General features: G+C 31.6%; 10 protein-coding genes and 1 pseudogene across 11 annotated transcripts, besides 3 other annotated features; 4 read left to right on the top strand and 7 right to left on the bottom strand.

The window, feature by feature from the left end:
• Positions 1–681: 681 nt before the first annotated feature.
• Positions 682–1789, bottom strand: TVAGG3_0766640 (e2F-like (mammalian transcription factor) family; the record flags this gene model as incomplete). Its single annotated transcript, XM_001312044.1, has 1 exon — positions 955–1629. The coding sequence occupies one exon, from the start codon at positions 1627–1629 to the stop codon at positions 955–957; it is 675 nt and encodes a 224-aa protein (XP_001312045.1).
• A 371-nt stretch (positions 1790–2160) lies between these two features.
• TVAGG3_0766650 (microtubule binding CLASP family) lies at positions 2161–4278 on the bottom strand (the record flags this gene model as incomplete). Its single annotated transcript, XM_001312045.1, has 1 exon — positions 2161–4278. One exon carries the CDS (start codon positions 4276–4278, stop codon positions 2161–2163), a length of 2118 nt encoding a protein of 705 aa, XP_001312046.1.
• A 440-nt stretch (positions 4279–4718) lies between these two features.
• TVAGG3_0766660 (glycine-rich protein family) lies at positions 4719–5528 on the bottom strand (the record flags this gene model as incomplete). The annotated part of the gene is made up of 1 exon (XM_001312046.1): positions 4719–5528. The coding sequence occupies one exon, from the start codon at positions 5526–5528 to the stop codon at positions 4719–4721; it is 810 nt and encodes a 269-aa protein (XP_001312047.1).
• Positions 5529–5804: 276 nt separating this feature from the next.
• TVAGG3_0766670 (leucine-rich repeats (6 copies)-containing protein) lies at positions 5805–7877 on the top strand (the record flags this gene model as incomplete). The annotated part of the gene is made up of 1 exon (XM_001312047.1): positions 6979–7788. The coding sequence occupies one exon, from the start codon at positions 6979–6981 to the stop codon at positions 7786–7788; it is 810 nt and encodes a 269-aa protein (XP_001312048.1).
• Positions 7878–8088: 211 nt separating this feature from the next.
• On the bottom strand, positions 8089–8919 carry TVAGG3_0766680 (glycine-rich protein family; the record flags this gene model as incomplete). The annotated part of the gene is made up of 1 exon (XM_001312048.1): positions 8089–8892. The coding sequence occupies one exon, from the start codon at positions 8890–8892 to the stop codon at positions 8089–8091; it is 804 nt and encodes a 267-aa protein (XP_001312049.1).
• A 2012-nt stretch (positions 8920–10931) lies between these two features.
• Positions 10932–11143: a mobile genetic element.
• A 2893-nt stretch (positions 11144–14036) lies between these two features.
• Positions 14037–15167: a mobile genetic element.
• A 993-nt stretch (positions 15168–16160) lies between these two features.
• On the top strand, positions 16161–17090 carry TVAGG3_0766710 (LP04239P family; the record flags this gene model as incomplete). Its single annotated transcript, XM_051245834.1, has 1 exon — positions 16161–17090. One exon carries the CDS (start codon positions 16161–16163, stop codon positions 17088–17090), a length of 930 nt encoding a protein of 309 aa, XP_051092421.1.
• A 149-nt stretch (positions 17091–17239) lies between these two features.
• Positions 17240–22916: part of a mobile genetic element that runs on past the window's edge.
• Positions 18318–18773, bottom strand: TVAGG3_0766730 (protein of unknown function, DUF4107 family; the record flags this gene model as incomplete). The annotated part of the gene is made up of 1 exon (XM_001312049.1): positions 18318–18773. The coding sequence occupies one exon, from the start codon at positions 18771–18773 to the stop codon at positions 18318–18320; it is 456 nt and encodes a 151-aa protein (XP_001312050.1).
• TVAGG3_0766740 (uncharacterized protein) lies at positions 18984–19865 on the bottom strand (the record flags this gene model as incomplete). The annotated part of the gene is made up of 1 exon (XM_001312050.1): positions 18984–19865. The coding sequence occupies one exon, from the start codon at positions 19863–19865 to the stop codon at positions 18984–18986; it is 882 nt and encodes a 293-aa protein (XP_001312051.1).
• Positions 19915–20769, top strand: TVAGG3_0766750 (protein of unknown function, DUF4106 family; the record flags this gene model as incomplete). The annotated part of the gene is made up of 1 exon (XM_051245835.1): positions 19915–20769. One exon carries the CDS (start codon positions 19915–19917, stop codon positions 20767–20769), a length of 855 nt encoding a protein of 284 aa, XP_051092422.1.
• Positions 21193–21807, top strand: TVAGG3_0766760 (annotated as a pseudogene). The gene has a single exon. A coding segment is annotated over exon 1 (615 nt).
• On the bottom strand, positions 22060–22485 carry TVAGG3_0766770 (uncharacterized protein; the record flags this gene model as incomplete). The annotated part of the gene is made up of 1 exon (XM_051245836.1): positions 22060–22485. One exon carries the CDS (start codon positions 22483–22485, stop codon positions 22060–22062), a length of 426 nt encoding a protein of 141 aa, XP_051092423.1.

Consider the following 22916-nt stretch of genomic DNA (forward strand, 5'->3'; position numbering starts at 1 on the left):
TTTTTATAAAAAAGGAAAATAAGTCATATGAATATGAGTTGATATATGCTGAAATTTATAGATATTTATCTGAAATATTCGTTATTAAAATAAATTTATCAATATATTTAAAATCAATGAAACATTTCTAGTCAAATTATGTAGATCATTTGTAAAAATGAATCAAATAAAATTTCGATGAATTAAAAACGATCATTTTGGAACTAAATTACAAGGAAAAATTACGAAAAATGAGAATTTATATCTATTTTGATCTATTTGAACAAAAACCATTTTAATAATTCTGGAAATCTTGAACAAATAAAATTGTGATCTTTGTACTCACTATTTGGATTATGTTCTGATTTTTAAATTATATATGAAATGGAACCAAATTACATTGAGGAACTTTTGAATTGATAATGATCATAAAATGTAAATATTTCAAAAATTCGTTCTGCTCATTTAATTTTGAAATTACAATTTTTATACTATACTACAAATTTACTACCATTATTGCAAAACCATCACAATTTTTTCCATTCAAAACTTCGCGATAATAAACGTGACATTTTTAAACGTACAGTATTTTTACAAATGTCAAAATTTTGGTTATATCCCCTTCCTTTCTGAATGGCGTATGAATTTTGGAATTAAACCGAAAATGTTATTTTTCTGAATTTATATTTAAGCGATATATGCTGTCAGATAATCGAAATTATCAATTTTTACGATTGATTTCATACTTGGAAGTTATTAACATTACAGGATAAAAAATATGACATGAAATCGCTTTGTTATAGTAAATGCAATAATATTTGCAGGATTAAATAACGCAATTAAAAATTAATTATATCATTGACATTGATCAAAGCAAATAGTTACCGATGATTAAGAATATATGAAATTTTATTATAAGAAAAGAAAATTAAAAGAGATTAAAAATTTTTGGTATTTGACCAAAATAAAAAGAAGTTAATGGAAAGTTGTGGCGCCAAGCCATAGCTGACCATTTGTAGGCTGAGGTAATGTAGGGCACGGAGATATATTAGAGGGTGTTGTCTTGATATCAGGATTATCATTGCGATTTGTAATTTGACCAAGGGCTGCCCTCTTCTTCGGGGGTAGCATCTTGAACATGAACATGTTTTTGAGTAAAGGAAGTATTATGAAATCTCCTGATTTTGGCTGTCTTTTGATAAGGTTTAGGACTTCGAAGACTGCCGAAATATCATATAATCTGCGTAATTGCCCTTTCTTGTCTTCGAAAACGGCGTCACAAATAGAGGCTATAGAAACTTTATTGACTTCGACATCTTTTACAAAGAGTAGAAGTTTGGCAGATATATCTCTGACTCGAGACTTGTCTGTATTTTCGTCTTTTGTAGTGAAATTGAAAACCGGTTGAAGTTGTCCGGTCCATATGTACCTTCCTCTTCCATTACGACCAACTAAGCCTAGTGGTGCCATAATGTTGAGAACATCGTATAATCTACGCTTGGGGACATTTAGTTTGATAGAAACATCGTTTATATCAAAGATAGTTGAAATCTGGGAATTAAAAAAGCCAATGACTTTTTCCGCCACGCTCTTTAAGGACACCGCGGTCTTTACAGGTGATGCCTGCTGGTAGTTAACCTGGTAAAGCATCAATCAAGAAAGAGTTGCGGAGACGGCTAAAAAAACCGAATGACAAACGGGATTATTTGATAAAAACAGCTATTTGGACAGTTTTATAAATATCAAAACCGTTCTCTTCATATCATCTTTATTTATACACCGTGTATAATGCATATTCACGAAATGTGAAGTTATTCTCGAAATTGTTTTTTGATTTTGAAGTTTCGAAAGTGAACGAATTTTGATTTTGCTTGACTATTAAACAAGAATTAATAATTTGCTAAATGGTCACCGCATGTCAAGTTTTTTAGGTTTTTGTAATCTAGCACTTTTTTGAAGTCGATAATTCGATTTCATAAATATGTAAGCATACTAGTTTGAGTTGATATTTCAATAATTAGATCCAAAGGACGGCAAAATTTCGACACAAATCAAAATTATGAAATATTTTTATTGTATTTACCAAATATCGAAAACCTTATCTTTTCAATAGAACGACATAGAGGAGAAATGATTCATGTTTATCACAAACTAAATAAAAAACATAATTAAAAAACAATATTATTTTTTAGCATACATAACAATTAATCTCTGCTGTGCTGGAGCAAGAGATTTAAAATAAGGTTCAAACAAAGCATAATTCGCCTTATAAAAAGCACTAAAAATACTGATAGTGTACCTTCTTATTGAAGTAGAAGAAGATTTGAGAAGAGGAGTAATCCGCGGTGATATAACAGTTATCAATTCATCAGTTTTATCGTCAGAATGACTATTTATGTATTCAAAAATTGAATTAATTATGATATTCAAATTTCCTGATTCAAGATTCTCTTTTTTGATATGGCTATCAACTATACTTAATATGCAGTTCAGTGTTTCTTCGTTTCCGACGAATTCTGTCAATAATTCAATAAATTTCTTTTGATTTAAAGGAGATTCGCTGGAAATAAGTATGAAAAGCGGATCAACAAACCCAGCAAATGACATTACATCCAGTTTCGGAACAACAGAAACTAAAAATTTCGTAAAATTGTCAATAAGTTTGTTTTTTCCTTGCGCAACGATATCTTCCCACAGAATGGCCAGATCCCTCTCAAAATCGGTCAATTCCGATGGAGTCAAATTATAAATTTGAAGTAAATTTTTTTGGCTCTCAAAATCAAGTAATTCGTTGTCTAAAAGTGTCTTAATGTATTGTATCAATGGTTCTTTGTTGTTTGAAGCAGGAGTTCCAAGTTGTATCAATTTATGCAAATTTTCGTAATATTTTTGAGGAATATTCTCCGAAATCGACTTCAAATACTGTACTACTTGGATTTCTGGTACGTAATCTGGGAATTTTATTGAGCATTGGTAGAAGAATTGAATCGCATCGTTTGTGAAGCTTCTTGGAGCTTCTAAATACATTTTCGCAATAGTATTGATCTTGTATACCTCATCTACTATCTCCAAAAGGAGGGAATCAAAGAAAAAAGTGCTTAATATTTCAAGAATTTTGTCTTTGAACTCTTGAGAGAACTTAGGTATGAGGAACTCCAATGAATATCTCCATTTAGCAAAATCAGCAACGTATCTGGAGCCAATAATGATGGATTCAGGTAATAATTCTTCTAATCCGTCGAGTTTATCGATTTGATCACATTGTATAATATCATCGAGCATGTTGAGGAATTTTAAGGTAATTTTAACTGATGTTGGAGGCATTAATTCGTCAATTGTAGTTTCTGGAATTTTATTTTCTTCTTTTTGTTGTAATTCGAAGGAATTAGATTGCTTTTTATTACTAGTATCACGAAATTCGTCTATTATTATCTCATCTGTTGTTTTTGCGAAAGAAACGCGATGATTCTTTTTTCTTTCCATTGGAGAACTTGGAGATGAACGTAGTTTGATCGGTATTTTCGATGGAGATGCTGACGGTGCTCGATTCGGCGTCTTAAGTATTCCTTTCTTAGGTTTTTCTTCTATTTTCTTAGTATTCTTTAAACTAGGAGATCGCGGTGATGTAGGCGGACTTACTGATGAAGGAACTGTAACTCTTGAAGCGATTTTTCTAACTTCGAAACAAGAATCGTTTACCATATGGTTAAGAACGTGATCTATATTCTGTTTTAGGCCTACAACGATTTTAATTGGCCAGTTATTTGCAAAGCATTCAATTGCTTGCACTACAATTACTCTGGAAGCTGGAGATTTATTCGAAGCTGCAGTTAAGAAAGATCTAGCTACTCTACGATGTGTAACATAAGTATATATGTACTTTAAAGCAGCAGAACACGACTTAGAAATGTATTGAGTCCCGTTTGGAACTTGTTTGAAAAGATTCTGAATTAAAATATCGGAAGAATTAGCAAATCCTGACTTTAGTTGCATTGCACATGCTGAAACAAGTAAAGTTGCCCACCTCACGAGAGTTGAACGACTATCTAAAATGCAGTCTGCGATTCCTGTTGATAATATGGTAAAATCACATCCAGGAAATTGATTGATATTGCCTTTCAAATACATCATCGCGTTTTTAAGCCCTTGACATCGTACTTCCCAATCTGTTTTGTTATTTATCATATCTTCTATGTCATCAATGACTGCGAGAGCATCCGTAGATGAACTAACTTTAAGTGGACTTACCGTGCCAAGTGGATCATTTGTATCTTCAACTCCTTGGCGTGGTGACTCCATTCTTTGATAAAAAAAAATAAGTTCTCATGATAATGGTTTTATATAATATATGTAAATTATAGCATCACAAAGGCTTAGAGAACAAAATAATTAGAGCTATTCCCAATGGAAAAAACTTTTAATAGTTTGATAGAATTAATATATCCATATACTATGGATTATGCATAAAAATGGGATCATTGCAACTATTTAATTTATATTGTAAGATATACTGTCCGAAAAAAGAAATCAAATTCAAATCTTACTACAGTATGTTGATCCATTTTGTTTACATTCACCATATGATGCCGGTGATATGTTTTGTAGGTTCATGATTTTTTTGCGCATGAATTTTAATTTTTGAGTCATTGAGAATTAAATTGAATGTTCAAAGTGCTTGGCTAGTGTTGAAAAATGTTCAAGTAAGTACGCACAAACATAAACAAATAGAAAATGTTTATTCAAGATAAAAGAAAAATACACATCTCAAGTGAAAATTTATATTGTTTCGATCCCAATGTATAGATGAAGATAGGAGTAATTTGAATGGCACCATCGCCAATATGGCCTTCCTCTAAGATCCCTTCCGGACTAAGAAACTCAACTAAGCCATTATACATTTTTGTTTGCTCAAAAACAATTCCTGAGTAATGATCAGGTCTATTCGTATGAACTCCATTTCTATCGACTGAATTACATCCAAAATGGCCGCTGATGTAACTCGAACCACTCGAAGAAACAGATTTAAATGGCTGCGATACAGATAATATACTTTCTCCGACATTTCCGCCGTAATATCCGCCACCTCCGCCAGAATCTGGAGTATTCGGGTTATCCGTTCCATTTGCGCCATAACCTAATGAGTTTCCATTAGTTTGGTTGGTGTTTGATCGATAAAATTTTTTGGTATATGCTGTTGTAGGTTGATAACCGGTCAAATCGCCACCTGGAGCACCATAACCATTAAAACATGATCCAGAACCACCTGCTGCAACAAGGATTCGACTATAAAGGGATTCTGGATCAGAATTATTAATTAGTCTCACATCACTAGCGCCACCACCACCACCCGATGGATCATCATCACGGATATCAATGCCAGCATCACCACCACCACCACCATTAAAGCCTCCTCTTCCAATATGATTTTCGGAGCAATTAGATGGTGCTTTGCCAGATCCACCGAGGTAAAGGTATAGCTTTCGTGTGGAGTAGAGATGGTCCTTTCCTGAGACATACGAGCCCCGACCGCCATAATAATCGGTCTTCATGATTCCATTTGTATAACCTTGACCGCCCTGAGCACCCCATGCTTCGATTAAATAGAATCCTGGTTTCAGGTATAACTCATATATGGTACTTGTATTCTCAGAATACTTAAATAAGACGATGCATTACACAATTTCTTCTTATATTTTTATTTCAATTCAAAATTTCCTCATCAATTATGTTTTGTATTTTAGCTCGGATCAATTTTATTATTTTTATATATTGGAAATTTTTATTGAATGGTAATTCAATTTTTGAGAATTACTTTTTGAATAATTTTGAAAGTCTGGAATTCTGGATCAAACTGGATTCTTTTTTAAGAACTCATATTTCGGAATCTCCAATATGAATTTTTATCAAGCCTACAGCTACATGGAATTCAAAAATTCGATAAATTCACAATATCAAATAATTCTTTTCAATTCTCCAGCATTTCTAATTTTTCCATTCCATCTAGTGTTAATAATATTGATTTTGGGGCTTTTTGCTATTCTTATCAATTGATTTCGATTAGAATATCCAAAAATCTTAGTACTATTCCTTCATCCTTTGCGCGGAACTGTGTCAATTTACAGGAGTTATCCTTTGAACCAAATTCAAAAATCTCAACAATAGGATTTGATGCATTTTCTGGAAATATTAACCTCAAATCCATTAATTTACCTGAATCAGTCGTAAAAATAAGTTCAAGTGTTTTTGAAGACTGTATTTCATTAGAAAGTGTAAACTTTGGAACTAACAGTCAATTATCTTACATCGGATCTTGCGCATTTTTCAATACTAGTATTTCAAATTTCTATATACCTAAAAATGTTGAATACATTGATTCTGGGGCATTTGCTATGATTCAAGATATTACAATTGACCCAAAAAATAGATTCTTTTCAATATATGAAAACGCACTTTATTCAATTAATCTGAGTGTGTTATATTATTATCCTCAAGGAATAATTACGCCTCCAATATTCCATCAAGATACATCTTTGATAATGCCATACTCATTTTATCAAACATCATTTAGATCCATTGAAATACCTGGTAAAGTTAGTATATTGGGATATCAAACATTTTTCAATTCCAAAGTCACTGAAGTTAGTTTTCAACATCCATCAAAATTGTTATCAATTGAATCAGAATGTTTTCGTGGATGTGATCTTGATATAATACATTTTCCAGGATAAAGCAGTAATATCAACTAAAAAGGCCGTATTTGAGTATGGTTGTAGATTAAATGTCATACCTAAATCTTATGGCGAAAATGTACAATTTTGTAGTTCAATTATCGTAAAATCTTTTATTGATACTTCAATTCTGAAAATAAAAGGAAATGCAACAATAGAATTTGAAGGATCCTCAATTGATGTATTTCCAAATAGCATATATTATGGTCCAACTCGATTATTAATTTTTAACGAGAGATTCACATTTTTAACTCATGAAAAAATTATTTCAATGAAAATGCCAGTCAATTTGTCATATTTGGATTATGATAATTTATATATGTTGCCGAACTATTTGATTACAAACAAAAACGAAACAGTTGTTTATGATTATTTCGGATGTGAATCTAACATTGATTTGATGGATAGTGTTAATGAAATATATAATAGTGCATTTGAGAACAACTCATATATTGAATCAGTTTCGATCCCTTCAAGTGTTCGTACTATTGGTTCACACGCATTCAAAAATTGTTCAAATCTGAAAACGATAATAATATCAAATCAATCAAATCTTGAAGTTATTCAATACAACGCATTCAAAGATTGTAAATGCATCGATTTCATTCAAAACTTTACATCGGACAAATACTACGCTGTTAATAACACAATCATTGAACGATCAGATATATCAACAGTATTATATCATGCTCCCCTCTCTCCAGAAGAATCTATTTCCATTAGCTATGATGTGATTGGATCATACTCATTCGAATATTCAATAAACATTATACAAATCACAATTGAAGACTCGGTTTCAAGAATCAATGAATATGCTTTTCATTCTTGTTCAAAACTTAAATTCCTAACAATAAATAAGGCGGAAATTGAAATAGAAGAAGGGGCTTTATCATATTGCTATTCCCTTTTATGCATTAAAACATCTTTTGAATCTGAGTCATTTGCTGAAAAGATTCGTGATGCAGGATTCAGGAAAAAAGAAGTATTTAAATGTATTCCACAAGAACCAGAAAAGACAATATTTAAAGATTCAGTTAAGAACTCTGCAGTACCGTTCTTATATTCTGCAGTTGCTAGTTAAATTGTAATGCTTAATTTAGCAATTTTTAAATATCTATGTATTTAAATTACTGAATAAAAATTATATAAATGAATTTAATTGAAATTACACTCAATAGAAAAATCTCTGACCTTGGAATAAATGAATGAGATATATGCATATATTGAAGGTGTTAATTATGTTATTCGATTTTATATTGAGGATATTATTCCTATCAGCAGAATAAATTATAGAGATTTAAACAATGAAAATAATCTTAGACACATTATTGGCGACAAAGCAAAAATTAAGCATAGTTATTTACATATAGAAAATGTTTATTCAAGATAAAAGAAAAATAAGCATATCAATAGAGAATTTGTATTGTTTCCCGCCCAAAGTACAGATGAAGACAGGAGTGATTTGAATGGCGCCATCGCCAATATGGCCTTCCTCTAAGTTCCCTTCCGGACTAAGAAACTCAACTAAGCCATTATACATTTTTGTTTGCTCAAAAACAATTCCTGAGTAATGATCAGGTCTATTCGTATGAACTCCATTTCTGTCGATTGAATTACATCCAAAATGGCCGCTGATGTAACTCGAACCACTCGAAGATGCAGATTTATATCCCAGAGAACCAGATTGTATACTTTCTCCAATATTTCCGCCGTAATATCCTCCACCCCCGCCAGAATCTGGGGTATTCTCGCTATCCTTTCCATTTGCACCATAACCTAATGAGTTCCCATTAGTTTGGTTGGTGTTTGATCGATAAAATTTTTTGGTATATGCTGTTGTAGGTTGATAACCGGTCAAATCGCCACCTGGAGCACCATAACCATTAAAACATGATCCAGAACCACCTGCTGCAACAAGGATTCGACTATAAAGGGATTCTGGATCAGAATTATTAATTAGTCTCACATCACTAGCGCCACCACCACCACCCGATGGATCATCATCACGGATATCAATGCCAGCATCACCACTACCACCATTAAAGCCTCCTCTTCCAATATGATTTTTGGAGCAATTAGATGGTGCTTTGCCAGATCCACCGAGGTAAATGTATAGCTTTTGTGTGGAGTAGAGATGGACCTTTCCTGAGACATACGAGCCCCGACCGCCATAATATTCGGTCATAAGATTACCATCTGTACAGCCTTGTCCGCCCTGAGCACCCCATGCTTCGATTAAATAGAATCCAGGTTTCAGGTATAACTCATGTATGGTACTTGTATTCTCAGAATACTTAAATAAGACTACTTATTATGAGATTTTCTTATTTTTTTTAAGGGTGACAACCTGATCAGAATTCATTATAATTTTTAAGAATCCAATCATTGATTGTATGATATTGTGATTCAAATTCAATCGAAAATTTTGAATATGCCTATCCTCTGAAAAAAAAGACATTTGTTTCATTCCGATCTGATTCATAAGAAAATCCTAGAATATCATGAAGTTATAGATCCGAATTAAGATAATAAAACAAATCAACTTGACGAGAAAAGGCCTTCAAAAGCTTCAAATTGCGAAGAAATTAATACCAAGATTGTTAGATGACACTTAAATTTCCAGATTCATGTTGCTTTTATAACTAAAGAAAGTAATTGGTTGAAAGTTGTTTTCCAAAAGTAATAAAAGTAAGAACTTTTTTTAATCTCCATGGTAATTAGACGACAGAATGAAGAATCTTTGAATAACAGACGCAGTCGTAACATTAATTTGAATAATATTGATGATAATGAAATATTTGTTTCAGCAATGAAGCTTGACTTCAAAATTATATATTCAGTTCTTATTGAAGAGAAACTATCTAAAAACATGAATCTAATTGCACAATCGTAATTTTTCTTTCACTGCTAATCAGCCATTTCTAAATGAAATTGAGAATTATTTTTAAAATTTTGGTACTTGGTGTGATTTCGAATTAAAAATTGTATGACTTAAGATTATCCAAGAATAGCTTTTGCAATTTGACTCAACATTTTTATTTAAGATTGAAATATCGTTTCGCTGTATCCAAGTAAGTGAAAATTATTTCTATGACAGTTTTGATAGTATATTCATATTAATAAAATAAAGCAAATTAGATTGAATTAAAACTCTCAAATTAGTTATAGTTGGACATCATTAAAAGATTAATATGATATAATGCTACATTAAATAATATTAACGCTTGTGGAAATTAGCCAATAAAAGGAATAGAATATTCGATCAAATTGAGAATGAAGTAAAAAACATATTTTGATTTAGATATAGTCAAACTACTTAAATAATCAAAATTAATGATTTTTTGAGCGGTTAAATAATTTGAAGTAGTATTGAAATCATTAATTGTCCTAAAGGAACAATATATTATTATTCTTAGAAAATATATTCGGTATTTTGGATAACAAATTTAATTTTTATAAACGCAATTTTTTAGATGCATCATAGTTTGGCATGTACAATTTTTAATTTTTTTCAAACCACTATACCTGTAATAAGTATTGAAATTGGGTATTAACATTTTTTACATCGTATTTAAAATTTGAGACTTCTCAAAAAATAAAATTTGATATCGCATTTGGATTGCATAGTTAGTCTATTTTCTTCAAGAAATAAATCACATGAATTCAAACAATTGACTACGATTTCAAAAGCTTCATTATTTCTTTTATGATTCATAATATGGTAATAATTTTAAATATAATGTTTTCAAATTGAATTATGAATTCTCTCAAATCATAAAAAGCATAAAATACACATGAATGTATAGGTTCTTACTTTGGTATAATTTTTGAAATTATTGAATCACATAGAAAAACAATTCTATATGTAATAAGCCAATTAATTTTTTATTACTTATTTAAAACGATTTATATGACCATTACATGCATTTAATCTTTAAATACATAACTATTTTTTTGACATCAATTCAATTAGAACTGAGAAATCTTCCATTCAAACTCAGATTTTAACGAAGTATCATGTGAACAATTTTTGCATTTGTATGCAATGTCTCTTTACATATGATCAATCTTAAAAATTCAATATATTCAGAAAATCAAATTCATCAATGATTAAGCCTAATGAGTCCTCATCTATTTAAGTATCTCGATCATCAACAGGAATTGAAGTGAATGAGATTAAAAACAAGATTATTACTGCTCAATTCAGTAAAGTCGACAGACTATGGGTCATTATTGATTTTGTAATTTAATCGTCGTCGTTATCGATTTTGTAATTTAATCGTTATCGTCTTTTTCTAAACGTGCATTTTTACATTAAAAGCAATGCAACTCCAAAATTAATTGGTATTTAGACTTTAATTAGGTGCAGACAAACGAAATGCAGTCCAAATATTTTGGTGATATATGAATTACATAAATTTAGGGAAATTGAAATTATATCTTTTTAAATTTTTAGGAAAACAGATTTATAGAATTGTTTAAGTCATCAAAATAATGCAGACTTAGGTCAAATTTTCCAAATTTAATCATTTGCAAGACTTTCAAGCGACTTCAAAATGTCGAAATATAAGTCCAAAAATAAAATTACGATTACAGTCTATCCTCAATTATTATCACGCTAATTATTGAGTGACCCATGCGTTCGTATGTATGTAATACCTTTTAAAAAGGAGATGAGAGAGATAAACTACATTTACAATTTAAATCTGATGTATTTACTTGTTACATTTACAAATGTAAATGTTTCTCGTAATGTTTACATTTTGTAAGTATAACGAATAAAAATGACGCACTTTTTTTACAAAGTCAAATTATTGTTCGATTTTTGCAGCTTGTAAACGATTAATTGTATAAAGCAATTGATATTAGCACGATATAACTGAATAATTCTAATATTGAAATCAAAAGCCCTTAAAATATCATGATATTTTAATTTCATAACAAATCTAGGAGACTATTTGATGAAAACATATCCGATGTGGGTTTTGTTGTATTATATAACTTGTTATTGACTTCTTAGCTTTCCAAATTTTTTTCGATAATGAGAAAACGAATGAAAAATCAACATTTGGTCCATTTAAAATTTGATTTGTTTACATTTTTTTTACTTTTTGAATTTCAATTTATATTTTCCTCAAGAAATACTTTAGATTTTAAGAAACTAAATCATATAATCTACTAAGAAAATATATTAAATCCTATAATACTCAAAGTTTTGTGATAAATCCGATCTTTTTTATTTTACTTTTATTATGTTTTTGCAAACTTAAGGTCCTCACTAGGTAAAACATAATACTCTTTGAAGTTAAGTATTTTCACAAAGAGAGGACCAACAATATCAAAAGATTGAATAAAGATTTGTATTATTTTATTTATTTTTAAGAACATGTTTAAGAACCCTCATTATCTCCACGAATATTGCATATTTTTCTATTCTAAGACCACCAAAATTACGTTTTAATATAGAAAATAACATATTTATGTGATGCTAAAGTCGAAGTCCTTAAAAAATTAGTGTTAAACATCCATTTATTACAAAATTGAAGAAAATATGTAAAATATAACACATAATTTAGTTATTTGACTCAATTATTAGTTATGCAATATCAGTTGTGTTTATATCTGCGTTATATCACGAGATGCATTGAATTGTCATAATTAGATCACCGTAAATCTTATCAATTTTTGATACACTTCCGGTGAAAAATTTAGCCTTGACAATAGGATGAAATATATTGTAAAAAAATAAATTTTAGATTTTGAAGTTTATCATTTCGAATAATGAAATATAAACAATACAAATTTTCTGTCGTTTCGAGATTCATAAATGATCGGAATCTTCCAGCTCCGACTGAAATAGAACTTTCGGAAGCTAATTTTCAAGACGAATCTTCTTTATTAAGATTTATTTTGGATATCCCTAAGGATTTAAGCTTTTCCATTGACTCATATTCAATGAATCTTTTGATACATTTCATTATCGAGCAATCTACACAAAATGAAACAATATTAAAATTCACAATTCAAAATATCACTTCTTCGAATATCTTTCAAATAGATTTGATACTACTGGAAAATTTATTCGAATATTTATCGCATTATATTAACCAGATTTTTTTCATTTTTTCATTAAAATTAATTCATTTTAAAGCTTTAGATAACATACAATACCTTTATTTATCAACATTTTCCGATCAATATGATGAGATATTACGTTTCATAAGCAGCAGTGACAATTCTCTCTATATCATCGATACATTTATTGCTTTGATTAAAAACAATATTCTTGACGTTGAATTCTTCCAAAACGCAGTTTTACTCAAGAAAGAAATTTTTTCTAGTATTATTGAGTACGAAAATCAATATTCAACTTATGCAATTGCAAATTTCTTTACAAAATTATTAAAATATTACCCAGGATATGCAACTGCTCTTCCATGTTCGGATATACTAATATCAAATTATTTCAACTTTTTTAATGACGTGAATTCAATTATAAATAACGAAGATTTTGTTTATCTTCTCAAATTTATAGTTTTATTTTATAAAGCAGTCGATATAACATCTGAGATGGCTTTAGAATTCATAAAAACACTTGAAATTCTGCGAAGTCTTTCTCCTCACTATTCATTTACAGAGTATGTAGTTCAGGGGTATTATTGTGTACTTCCTCTTATACCCATGCAAATTTCATCTACCGATTTTTTAAATTCACATGAATTTTTAATTAATTATGCAATTGAGAATTCAAATCTTCACAAATATTTGAAATTATATTCCAGATGTTTCCGCAGATTTGATAGCGATGAAATATTCAAAAATGTTTTTCATATCTTAAACCTTGTAGAAGTTACAACAGAATATTTATCAGAAAATCAGGATCTTTCTGAGAAACAGATCTTTATTTGCAACGATATCCTAACGAGGGTTAATTTAATTTAATTTTTATTTTTTATTTCAAGTTTGAGTAAACTTTCAAGATAATCTATATAAGCCTTTTGATGTTCTTCATCTAGATTCTTGTTTAATATGTGATGAATTTGATTTTTTTTTGAAAATTCAAGATAAAATTCTTTTTTATCTTGATCAACAACATGAACAATTCGAGTACAGCGTAACATTTCATCAATATTTTCTGTTTTCTTCGTTTCTAGATATTTTTCAAATATTTCTTGCGGAATCTCATTTTGATATACCCATTTATTTTTTTCCGGATGCTGATCTTTGTACTTAACGAAATATTGCTTGACTATTCGCTCAGAAACAACATATTCGATCTCTTTTCTCTTTCTCATTGAATATTTGTGACACTTTTGAATTCAATCAAATCAAAAATATTTGAAATTGCTAGAATTTTTTTCTTTCTCATGAATATTTGAAATGACTCAAAAGGAAAACTCGTTCGATTCAATTCAATTTTGAATCAGAATTTTTTAAGGACCAATAAATCAAATTATGTTAAGAAAATCTTTTTTTAACTCAGAGTATCAAAAGTACGTTAAACCTTCAATTTTATCTCATGTCGGAAAGCGAACCGACAATAGTGGAAGAGAATCAAACTATATCAGTATCCATCCAAGCTATTGTTGATGAAGAAAAAGGAGATGGAGCTGATATGCTGGATTTAATTCAAAATGAATTGAATTCCCGTAAAAAATTGAAATATAGAATGGAAATACCTGAAAATCCCCAATTCCAATTCTCAAGGAAAGATATAGCAAATTAAAATTTACAGATCCTACAGAAGCTGCTATATTTATTGCAAAAGATTCATATAATTCTTTTTATCCATTAAATTTTGAGCAAGGAAAAAAGTTTCGTTGTCCTAACTGCCAATTTTGCATGGAGCTTGTAAAGACTCATGAAAATGGTCAACTTTTCTTCATTCCAGTAATTAAACACGAGCATAGAGCAAAGCAATGCAAGCCGAGTAACAATATACCAAAAATTCTTAAGTTGCAAGCAGGAAAAAAAGTCTATGAATTAGCAAATTCTGATAATGTTCCTCAATGCAAAGAAATTTTTGCAAAAGAATTGAATATTCCCAATGCAACTTATACGATGTTCCATAATATAGTAAATAAACTTAAAGGAACCACAAAAGGGGATAGAATTCAATCTTACAATTATTTCTCAACAATTTTTTCAATCATAAACAAAATCGAACAAGGATTCTGCGAAATGATTTTAGTTAAAGAAGTTAACAATGAAATTGAATTGCATACATTTAAGAAAGGTGATGAATTACCTGAAAATTCAAAAGACTTTCAAATTTATTCATTTATTGTAATTCCTCCAATAACTCATTTTTACATGCAAACACAAGCTTTTTGCGGAATAATTCAAATTGATGGAACGTTTTTATTTTGTATTAAAAAAGGAAACTTACTCATTATTGGTACATCTGCACCAAATAATAGACTTATCCCTATTGCATTTGCATGGTCTGTTAGTGAAAATCTTATATACGAAAAAAGGAGATTTGACAGAATGTCAAATCTCCTCAAAAAGTGACAATTTACATGGCAAACAATTGCGAGCAATTTTTAGCCATTTTGGCTGAGAACTAGGGTCTGCGAGGTACATAGATAGAATCAGTACCTCGCAGACTCTAGTTCTCTATATGGCGCCGAGAAATTTTGGTGAAATGCGACGACATTTCACCAAAATTTTCTCGACGCAATAGGATGAATTGGAGGGTGTGAGATACTATTACATGCTATAGTACTCACACCCTCCAAAACCTCGAAAATCTCAAAATTTCCTGCAATTATCATCAACTTTGCATAGCACAATCGGCCAAAAATTCATTCAATTGTCCTTCTTCTCAATATTTCTTAACTCTTTCGATTTCTTTCAAAATATCTTTCAATAATCTTTCAATGATAAATATTATACAAAAACGATTAGTATGAAACTTTTTTGCATTTTAAAATATTTTATATTTCTGTTTTTATTTCAATTTTTATATTTTTATTTTCCTTTTTTTAGATGAAACTTATTTGTTTACCAATATTCCTTATTTTATAAAATTTTTCAATTGAATACTACAATAATTTTATCTCTCCTTTATTAAATTTTCGATTTTTATGTTAATTCTAATTCTTTGCACTATTTCTTGTCTAAATCTTCTAAATTTTTATTTTAATTTAATTTGACACATAATCATCCTTTTAATTTTCGATTCAAATCCTTATCCTCTTCATTATTTTTCAATAATTTTTTTATCGTAATTTGTAAAATTCGTTCTTTTATAGCTGTTTAAATAATCCAAAACCATTATATTTATTATTGTTAATTATTCCTAATCATGTTTTTTCCATTAATTTTAATTTTTTATTTTCTGAACCATTTAAATTAATTTTGTTAAGAATATTTTTTCAATATAGACTTCTGAAATAATTAAATTATTCTCAAATTCTCACAAATTATTTCATTTCAAATTTGTTTAAAATGAATTTGTACACCTTAGTTGATTCAGCTTGGCTTGAAACAGCTCTAGCACAGATTCAAAGGCGCACACCGTTAGCAATTGTTCTCACAAATGTTCCATTAGTCAACAACACTATTCGTTCATCAATTAACAAGATAACATTTTACAAAGCTCTCTTATGTAATAGACTAATTACTATTGAAGAGTACTTACATCATACATACAAACTTCAAGAGTTTACTACTTTCTACATTAAATATAATAATCGACTCTACGAGTGTTCATCCATTTTGAAACACAGAGATGACACTCTCCTTACCGATTATTTGATATTACAAAGTTCAAACGACTCTCGTATACAGGAAGAACCCTCATCAGCCAGCACTCCTCTACAACGCCAGCTTTCATCAGCCAGCACTACCAACTCTGTTCCACAGCAACAGCTCTCAACAGCCAACGCTCCTCTACAAAGCCCACTTTCTGCCAACACCCCGCCACAACGCCAGCTCTCTGCCAACGCTCCTCTTCAACGCCAGCTCTCTGCCAACTCTCTTCCACAGCAACAACTCTCTGCCAACACCTTGGCACAGCAACAACTCTCTGCCAATACTCCTCTTCAACGCCAGCTCTCTGCCAATACTCCTCTTCAACGCCAGCTCTCTGCCAACACTCTTCCACAGCAACAACTCTCTGCCAACACTCCTCTTCAACGCCAGCTCTCTGCCAACACCTCGGCACAGCAACAACTCTCTGCCAACACTCCCCCACAGCAACAGCTCTCTGCCAATACTCAGCCTCAGCCTCACCCATCTGTGTCTATTCCCCTTAAGCGCGGGAGACCCAAAGTTAATGTACCAAAAGATCTTAAGGTAACTATTAGAAACCTAATTGAGCAGCATGGCCATCTTGGAATAATCTCCGCCTATAACCAAATAAATAAAGATATCTAATATGCCAAATCTCATTTTGAGGCATTTTTGGACATGAAGACGGGTATTGTTCCACAGCCAACGCCTACCCAAGCATGGTTCTCCGCTATTGAACGTTTTAAGCCCCTGAATCAAATTTCTTCCACAATTCCTTCCGGACTTATGATTGAAGTTAGTATCCCTAAGTAGTGTACTGTGGCACTGCGCGCCTCCGTACACCACTTAACGGTTTTGACACTTTACGAAACCGGTAACGTATATTTTACAACACAACCATAACACCAACTTAACCTTAAATATTTACAAAACCATCTGACACATAAACGACTTCACTAATGACTTCACTAATGACTTCACTAATGACTTCACTACCGTCCTCACTAAATAAAAAATAACCCTATTTTTATTTTTTTTAATTTTTTATTTCATTACAAAGACATGTCTGACTACATTTACTATGACTCTTTCCCAGAACGTTTCCGTGAACTATTCAAAACTCAAGTAAAACTGAGAAACATGCATTTTAACAAAGACAGACCCATTGACGATGAAAGAAACCTGAATATATTACAATCCCATATGACGCAAAGTTCATTGCATACATTCCTTATGGTCGCAGAGGAACGAAAACTATTTCAACAAAGAACAAAAATTATTTCTGGAGCGATGAAGAAAATTGCCTTATCTACATAAATGCATGCTTAAATAAAGCTACATATTGTACAAAAGAAGGTTGGACTGGATTTGAGCTCTACATATACGACGACGATGGAAACAGACGTTGTGTATACCCATACGATAATATGTACCATTGTTTTCATCAAGCATTAAACGAATACATAGTCAGTAAGGGTCTCATTCCTGCTGAGTAGAAATGTTATATTTTTGTTCTGTCATTTATATAAAAATAAACTTAAAAATTAATGATATCACCACCCTCACACGTATGAAAACATAGCGCAAAAATATTTTTAGGAGAGAATGCAGCATTTATGAATTATTTTTGAAGAACTGAAGGTGTCACCACGTCACCATGTCACCAGGTTATTTAACTTCTTTTAAAAATGATGACAACATGACATTTTGACAACAGCCTGGGTTGAATGCAAAAATAAATTTAGGTGAAATCTCACCTCTTTTTTCACCCGGTTTTCTACCCTGTTGAATTCATTGCTTTATAACTCTCTTCCTTGGTTTCTTTTTAGTTGCTTTCTTAACATCTGTCTCCAACTTGACTGTCTTTCTTCTTCATCCGTAATGATACCAATTACTTCCACCAGTCAATGGGTCAAATGGTCGTTCATAAGGGTTTCCATACATTCCATAAGGTCCGTATGGATAAACCGCTGGTGGAAGTTGTGGAGAAGAAACATTTTCTTTAGTTCCATCGACTCTATTTAAATGCATTGTTTCACCTTTCATCTGGTCATTAAAGTCTTTTGCGTGTTTTGCAAACTCATCGTCCTTTCCTAAAGCATTTTCTGACTCAGTCGCAACCAAATTGGATGCTTTATTTATGAGCCCTATTTTATTTAATCTTAACTTCTTTGCAACCCAGCCTCCAATCTTTCCTTTATTTGCATCTAATGTCTTTGAAACCCTTCCTCCACTCATTTTATTTACTGCGTCATAAGCTCCAAGTGCTTTTGCTCCAAATGCTAATGCTTTTGTTCCCATTGCGCCTAAAGCTGCCCAAGCTACCATTTACACCATATTAAAATCATCTCTCTTCAATATTATCTCATAAAAGTTCTCGTTACTGGAGAAAGTCAATGAAACATAAACGTTCTCACCGCTTTGCGGTCTATCTAACTTATTTCTTATATCATCTATACGCTTAAAAATGTCTGAACAATTGCTAACATCTTCTACAACAGTTATTTCATCATGAATGACCTTCAAAAACAAACTCATTTAATATGCTATTAAAATCATCTCAATAATGAGTCCATCCTTTCCATCTTTAGGTAGCACAACATCTTTCATTGAAGAAGGTTCGACAAGTCTTATGTTAAACTTACTGACAAAGTTTGTTATACTATAATGCTTCGGCGGCGAATACATGTAGTTTGAAAGACATAATATAGATTCTTCAGCAAATTCACTTATACTGGATTTTATAACAATGTTCTCACGAGACCAAACGCCACCAATTGACAATCTTGTAAGCAATCCTGCTGAACCTTCTACTGTAAACGTCGATGGTAACATTCCACGAAGGTCATCTATTGACATCGTTGAGTCACTGTATTTAAATATTTTCTTAAAGCAATCGTCATTATCTAACCATGCAATAGCTTTGAAGTTTTCATTCGAATATACATCTGCTTCATTAAATGTAAAACCCGACTTCTTTGCAGAGATGACTTTAAAATCTATTGAGTTTGTTTCAAAATTATATGCTATGGTAACTTCTGAAGGTAATGGATGCCCTTCCGCAGTCAGTTGTTCTCTCACTACCGTTTGAAGCTTTGTATTAAAAACTTTCATGTCATCTCCTGTATCTAAGTTCACATACACAGCAACAGGGAAACTATCTTGCTTCTTTGTTTCATCATTATATCTCAAAACATTAAAGTTCTTCAATAATATTGTTCTTCCTGCTGGAATACTTCGAACCTGTCTGATTTCAATAGCTTTCTCACCTCCTACATACTCTACCCAGTGTCTTGGATATTCATAAGTATACTGACTTTCTTGAATTTTGGTTGGTTTCATCATAACGTGTTCATAGTATATCTTTATACTCTTGTCAGTTAGACTCGGTGCTATGTTCTGAATATTTCTGACTTGCATTTTTAATGGAGATAAAATGAAGCATTTAATACATGACGTAGATGAAGACATGAATGAAAGCAGTGAAAAGCTCAACAGTTCTCTCATTCTTCCTTTCAGTAAGGACTATGAGTTCTGTTCAAATGGTGTTTATTTCTATTGTGGAAAGATGGGTTCAGGTAAGACATTTAACCTCATTCGTCATATACTCATAACAGAACGTTTAGGAAACGACTCTTACTATGACCAAATCATTATATCAGCAACTTCAGACTCTATGGATTCAACAGCGAAAACATTCATGAGTAAAGTTCAAGCATCTGTCGTTAAAGTTCCAGATAGCGAACTCATTGAATTTCTTCAACGTTACATTCGACGTAAGAGGAAATATTATGCCATCGTTGAATTTATACAGTCAGGAATGCAAAAGACTTCTGAGGAGATGGAAAGAATTATTGACAAACACCATTTACGTCAATACTCAGGAGTTTACGATATGAAACGACTTACAAACTACATTCTATCAAAACTTTCAAAATACCCCTTCAAAAAGTATCCTTCAAACACTCTGCTCGTTTGTGACGACTTCGCCGGAAAAGGTTTAGTGTCAAAACCAGACTCACCATTAGCTAACATCATAACTAAAGTCAGACATTACCATTTAACTGTAGCAATACTTATGCAAACATGGATGTTTTTAGCTTTAAACATAAAACGTCTCATAACTGACTTCGTTATCTTTCAAGGTTTCTCACGCTATGATATTGAACTCATTTGGAAACAGTCAGGTATAACATTACCTTTTGAAGAAATTTGGGAAGCATATAAGTCTCTCATCTCTCCTCGTTCATACCTTGAGATTCATATCATGACTAATACCATTAAAGTCAAAAATATTCCATGGGAACGACCAACATTGTTTTAAAGCTTAACCTTCAATTGACTGATGGTAAACAAATTCCATGCATCTCTGTCGCCATTTCTGTTAATATTTTTGCTGTCATTCATATCATCCACTTCCCCATCCGTTAGCTTTTGAGGATATGCGTTAGAATAGCTGTTCTTAAATGAAGGCTTTTCACCTTTGAGAGCATAAACTCTATAACTTTCTGCATACTTTATGTTTGAACCTCCTGAGCCATCATTGACATAAATTTTTATAGGCTTCCACCCTTTGTTCATGTTCCTGCTTCTTCCCTTAGCTCTTTTGTTCAGTAGTTCTACATCTTTATACACAGCACCTGTCTCAGTGAATTCAAAAATATTTTCATTCGTTAGCTTTACATTCAAACCCTTGTCGAGTATATTGTTCATTTCATACATATAAAAGGTTTTTATTCTATATGAAATGAGAAGCAAATCCATCTTAGCTGGTGCCGTTAATGTTCCAATTGAACCGACATCAAATGTTGACTCACGAACGACAAACAATATTGTCATAAAGAACTATAGTTCAGAGTGTTTGAAAGAAAAAGAACCAGAACTTAAGTCGGTGAATTTAAACACAGCTTCAAACGCTAACGCTACATCAGATGTTAAGTTAGAGTATCCACCACTGGACCAAATTCTTTCAAGAGAAGCCAACGACAACCCTTACACAAATGTTCAAACAAATCCTTCAGATAACGTAGACCATTACCTTCTTCAGTTATACCAAACAATTTTACTCAAAGACGATAAGAAGCTTTTGACAAATCTTATAAGTAAGAACCAAATAATTCTAACAAAGGAGGACCTTGAAAATGTTATCTCACGAATAACAGGGAAACAATGTGTCATTGACTATCTCGACCCTGAAATCGAATGCTGTGGTCAAACGCCAATATTCATGAAAATAGGTAACATCCGCATCATTGAAACACCAGGAACTACAGGAGTTGAGTTTAAGTATAAATATTCGAATGAATATACAAAACTTTCAACATAATATAAACTTTGCTTGAAATATGTTTTAGTAAATTAAAGCAGTCAGGACTTTCGGTCTTGGCGCTTTGCGCCGTCAGTCAAAAATTTCAAGTTAGCAATTTGTAATATCTATCCAAAACTTCTTCAACAGTATCGAACTCATCTTCATAATGCAAACCTAATCTTATTGACTTGGTGCAGTTTTCACTAACACAATATTTTTCTGTTCTCTTGACTGACATAACTAACTCATTTGTTTCATCAAACAGCAACAACCAAAGTTCATGACCTAATACATAACATTCATACTTTATATTTTTAGCTCTGAGTTCTCTTGTAAGCTGTTGCATTTAATATTTTCTAAAAAGTCAACTTCAACAGTCATTCGCACTGGTGCCTTCAGTTCTACAGGCTCTCCTTGAAAGTCAACAAGTCTGAATTGCATGTCTTTCAAATTATGAGGACTAATGCGAACCCATTTACCTAAATGAGTTGCTATGACAGGAACGTTTGGAATGAACATTGAATTGACTGCATAACAGAAGGATTTATATTCTACTGAACCTTTACTATTAACTCCTGAAATGCCTGTGACATTAGCTATTTTAGACTCAATGTATAAACAATTACCATAACATACGTATGGAACAGATTTCATCTCAATCGTTTTGTCAACACTTTTCAAAGGAAATGTCATATGGTATGCTCCCAGAAGCAATTGAACTCTATGACTCATTCTTGGTATCTTAAACTCTTTCTCGCTGCTGAACTTCAATGTTCCCTCAGAAGAGAGTTCGACATCTATGTTGTCAATAGTTTCTTCATTTATGAGAGTATTTATGACTCCAGCAATTTTATCTATTCTATACCCAGCTCTGTTAGGAAATGTTATAACACTTCTTTTGTCATCTATTTCAATCTCTATGAAATCTGTTTCATCTGTTATGACAAAAGTTGCGATAGTATTGAAGTCAACAACTCTGAAAGCAAGCGCTTCATTCTGAAGACCTAAGTTTGTTTGTAGTTTTACTATTCCGTATTCATTCGGGTCTGTACTTTGTAAATAGAACAACATTTTATTCTCATTAAAATATGACTATTGCTGCATATGCGTATGAAACAAATGAAGCAAGAAGAGCACATGAACTAGTAAACGAAAACTCAACT

This window comes from Trichomonas vaginalis, chromosome III, assembly GCF_026262505.1.
Source record: "Trichomonas vaginalis G3 chromosome III, whole genome shotgun sequence".
Taxonomy (NCBI): domain Eukaryota; phylum Parabasalia; order Trichomonadida; family Trichomonadidae; genus Trichomonas; species Trichomonas vaginalis.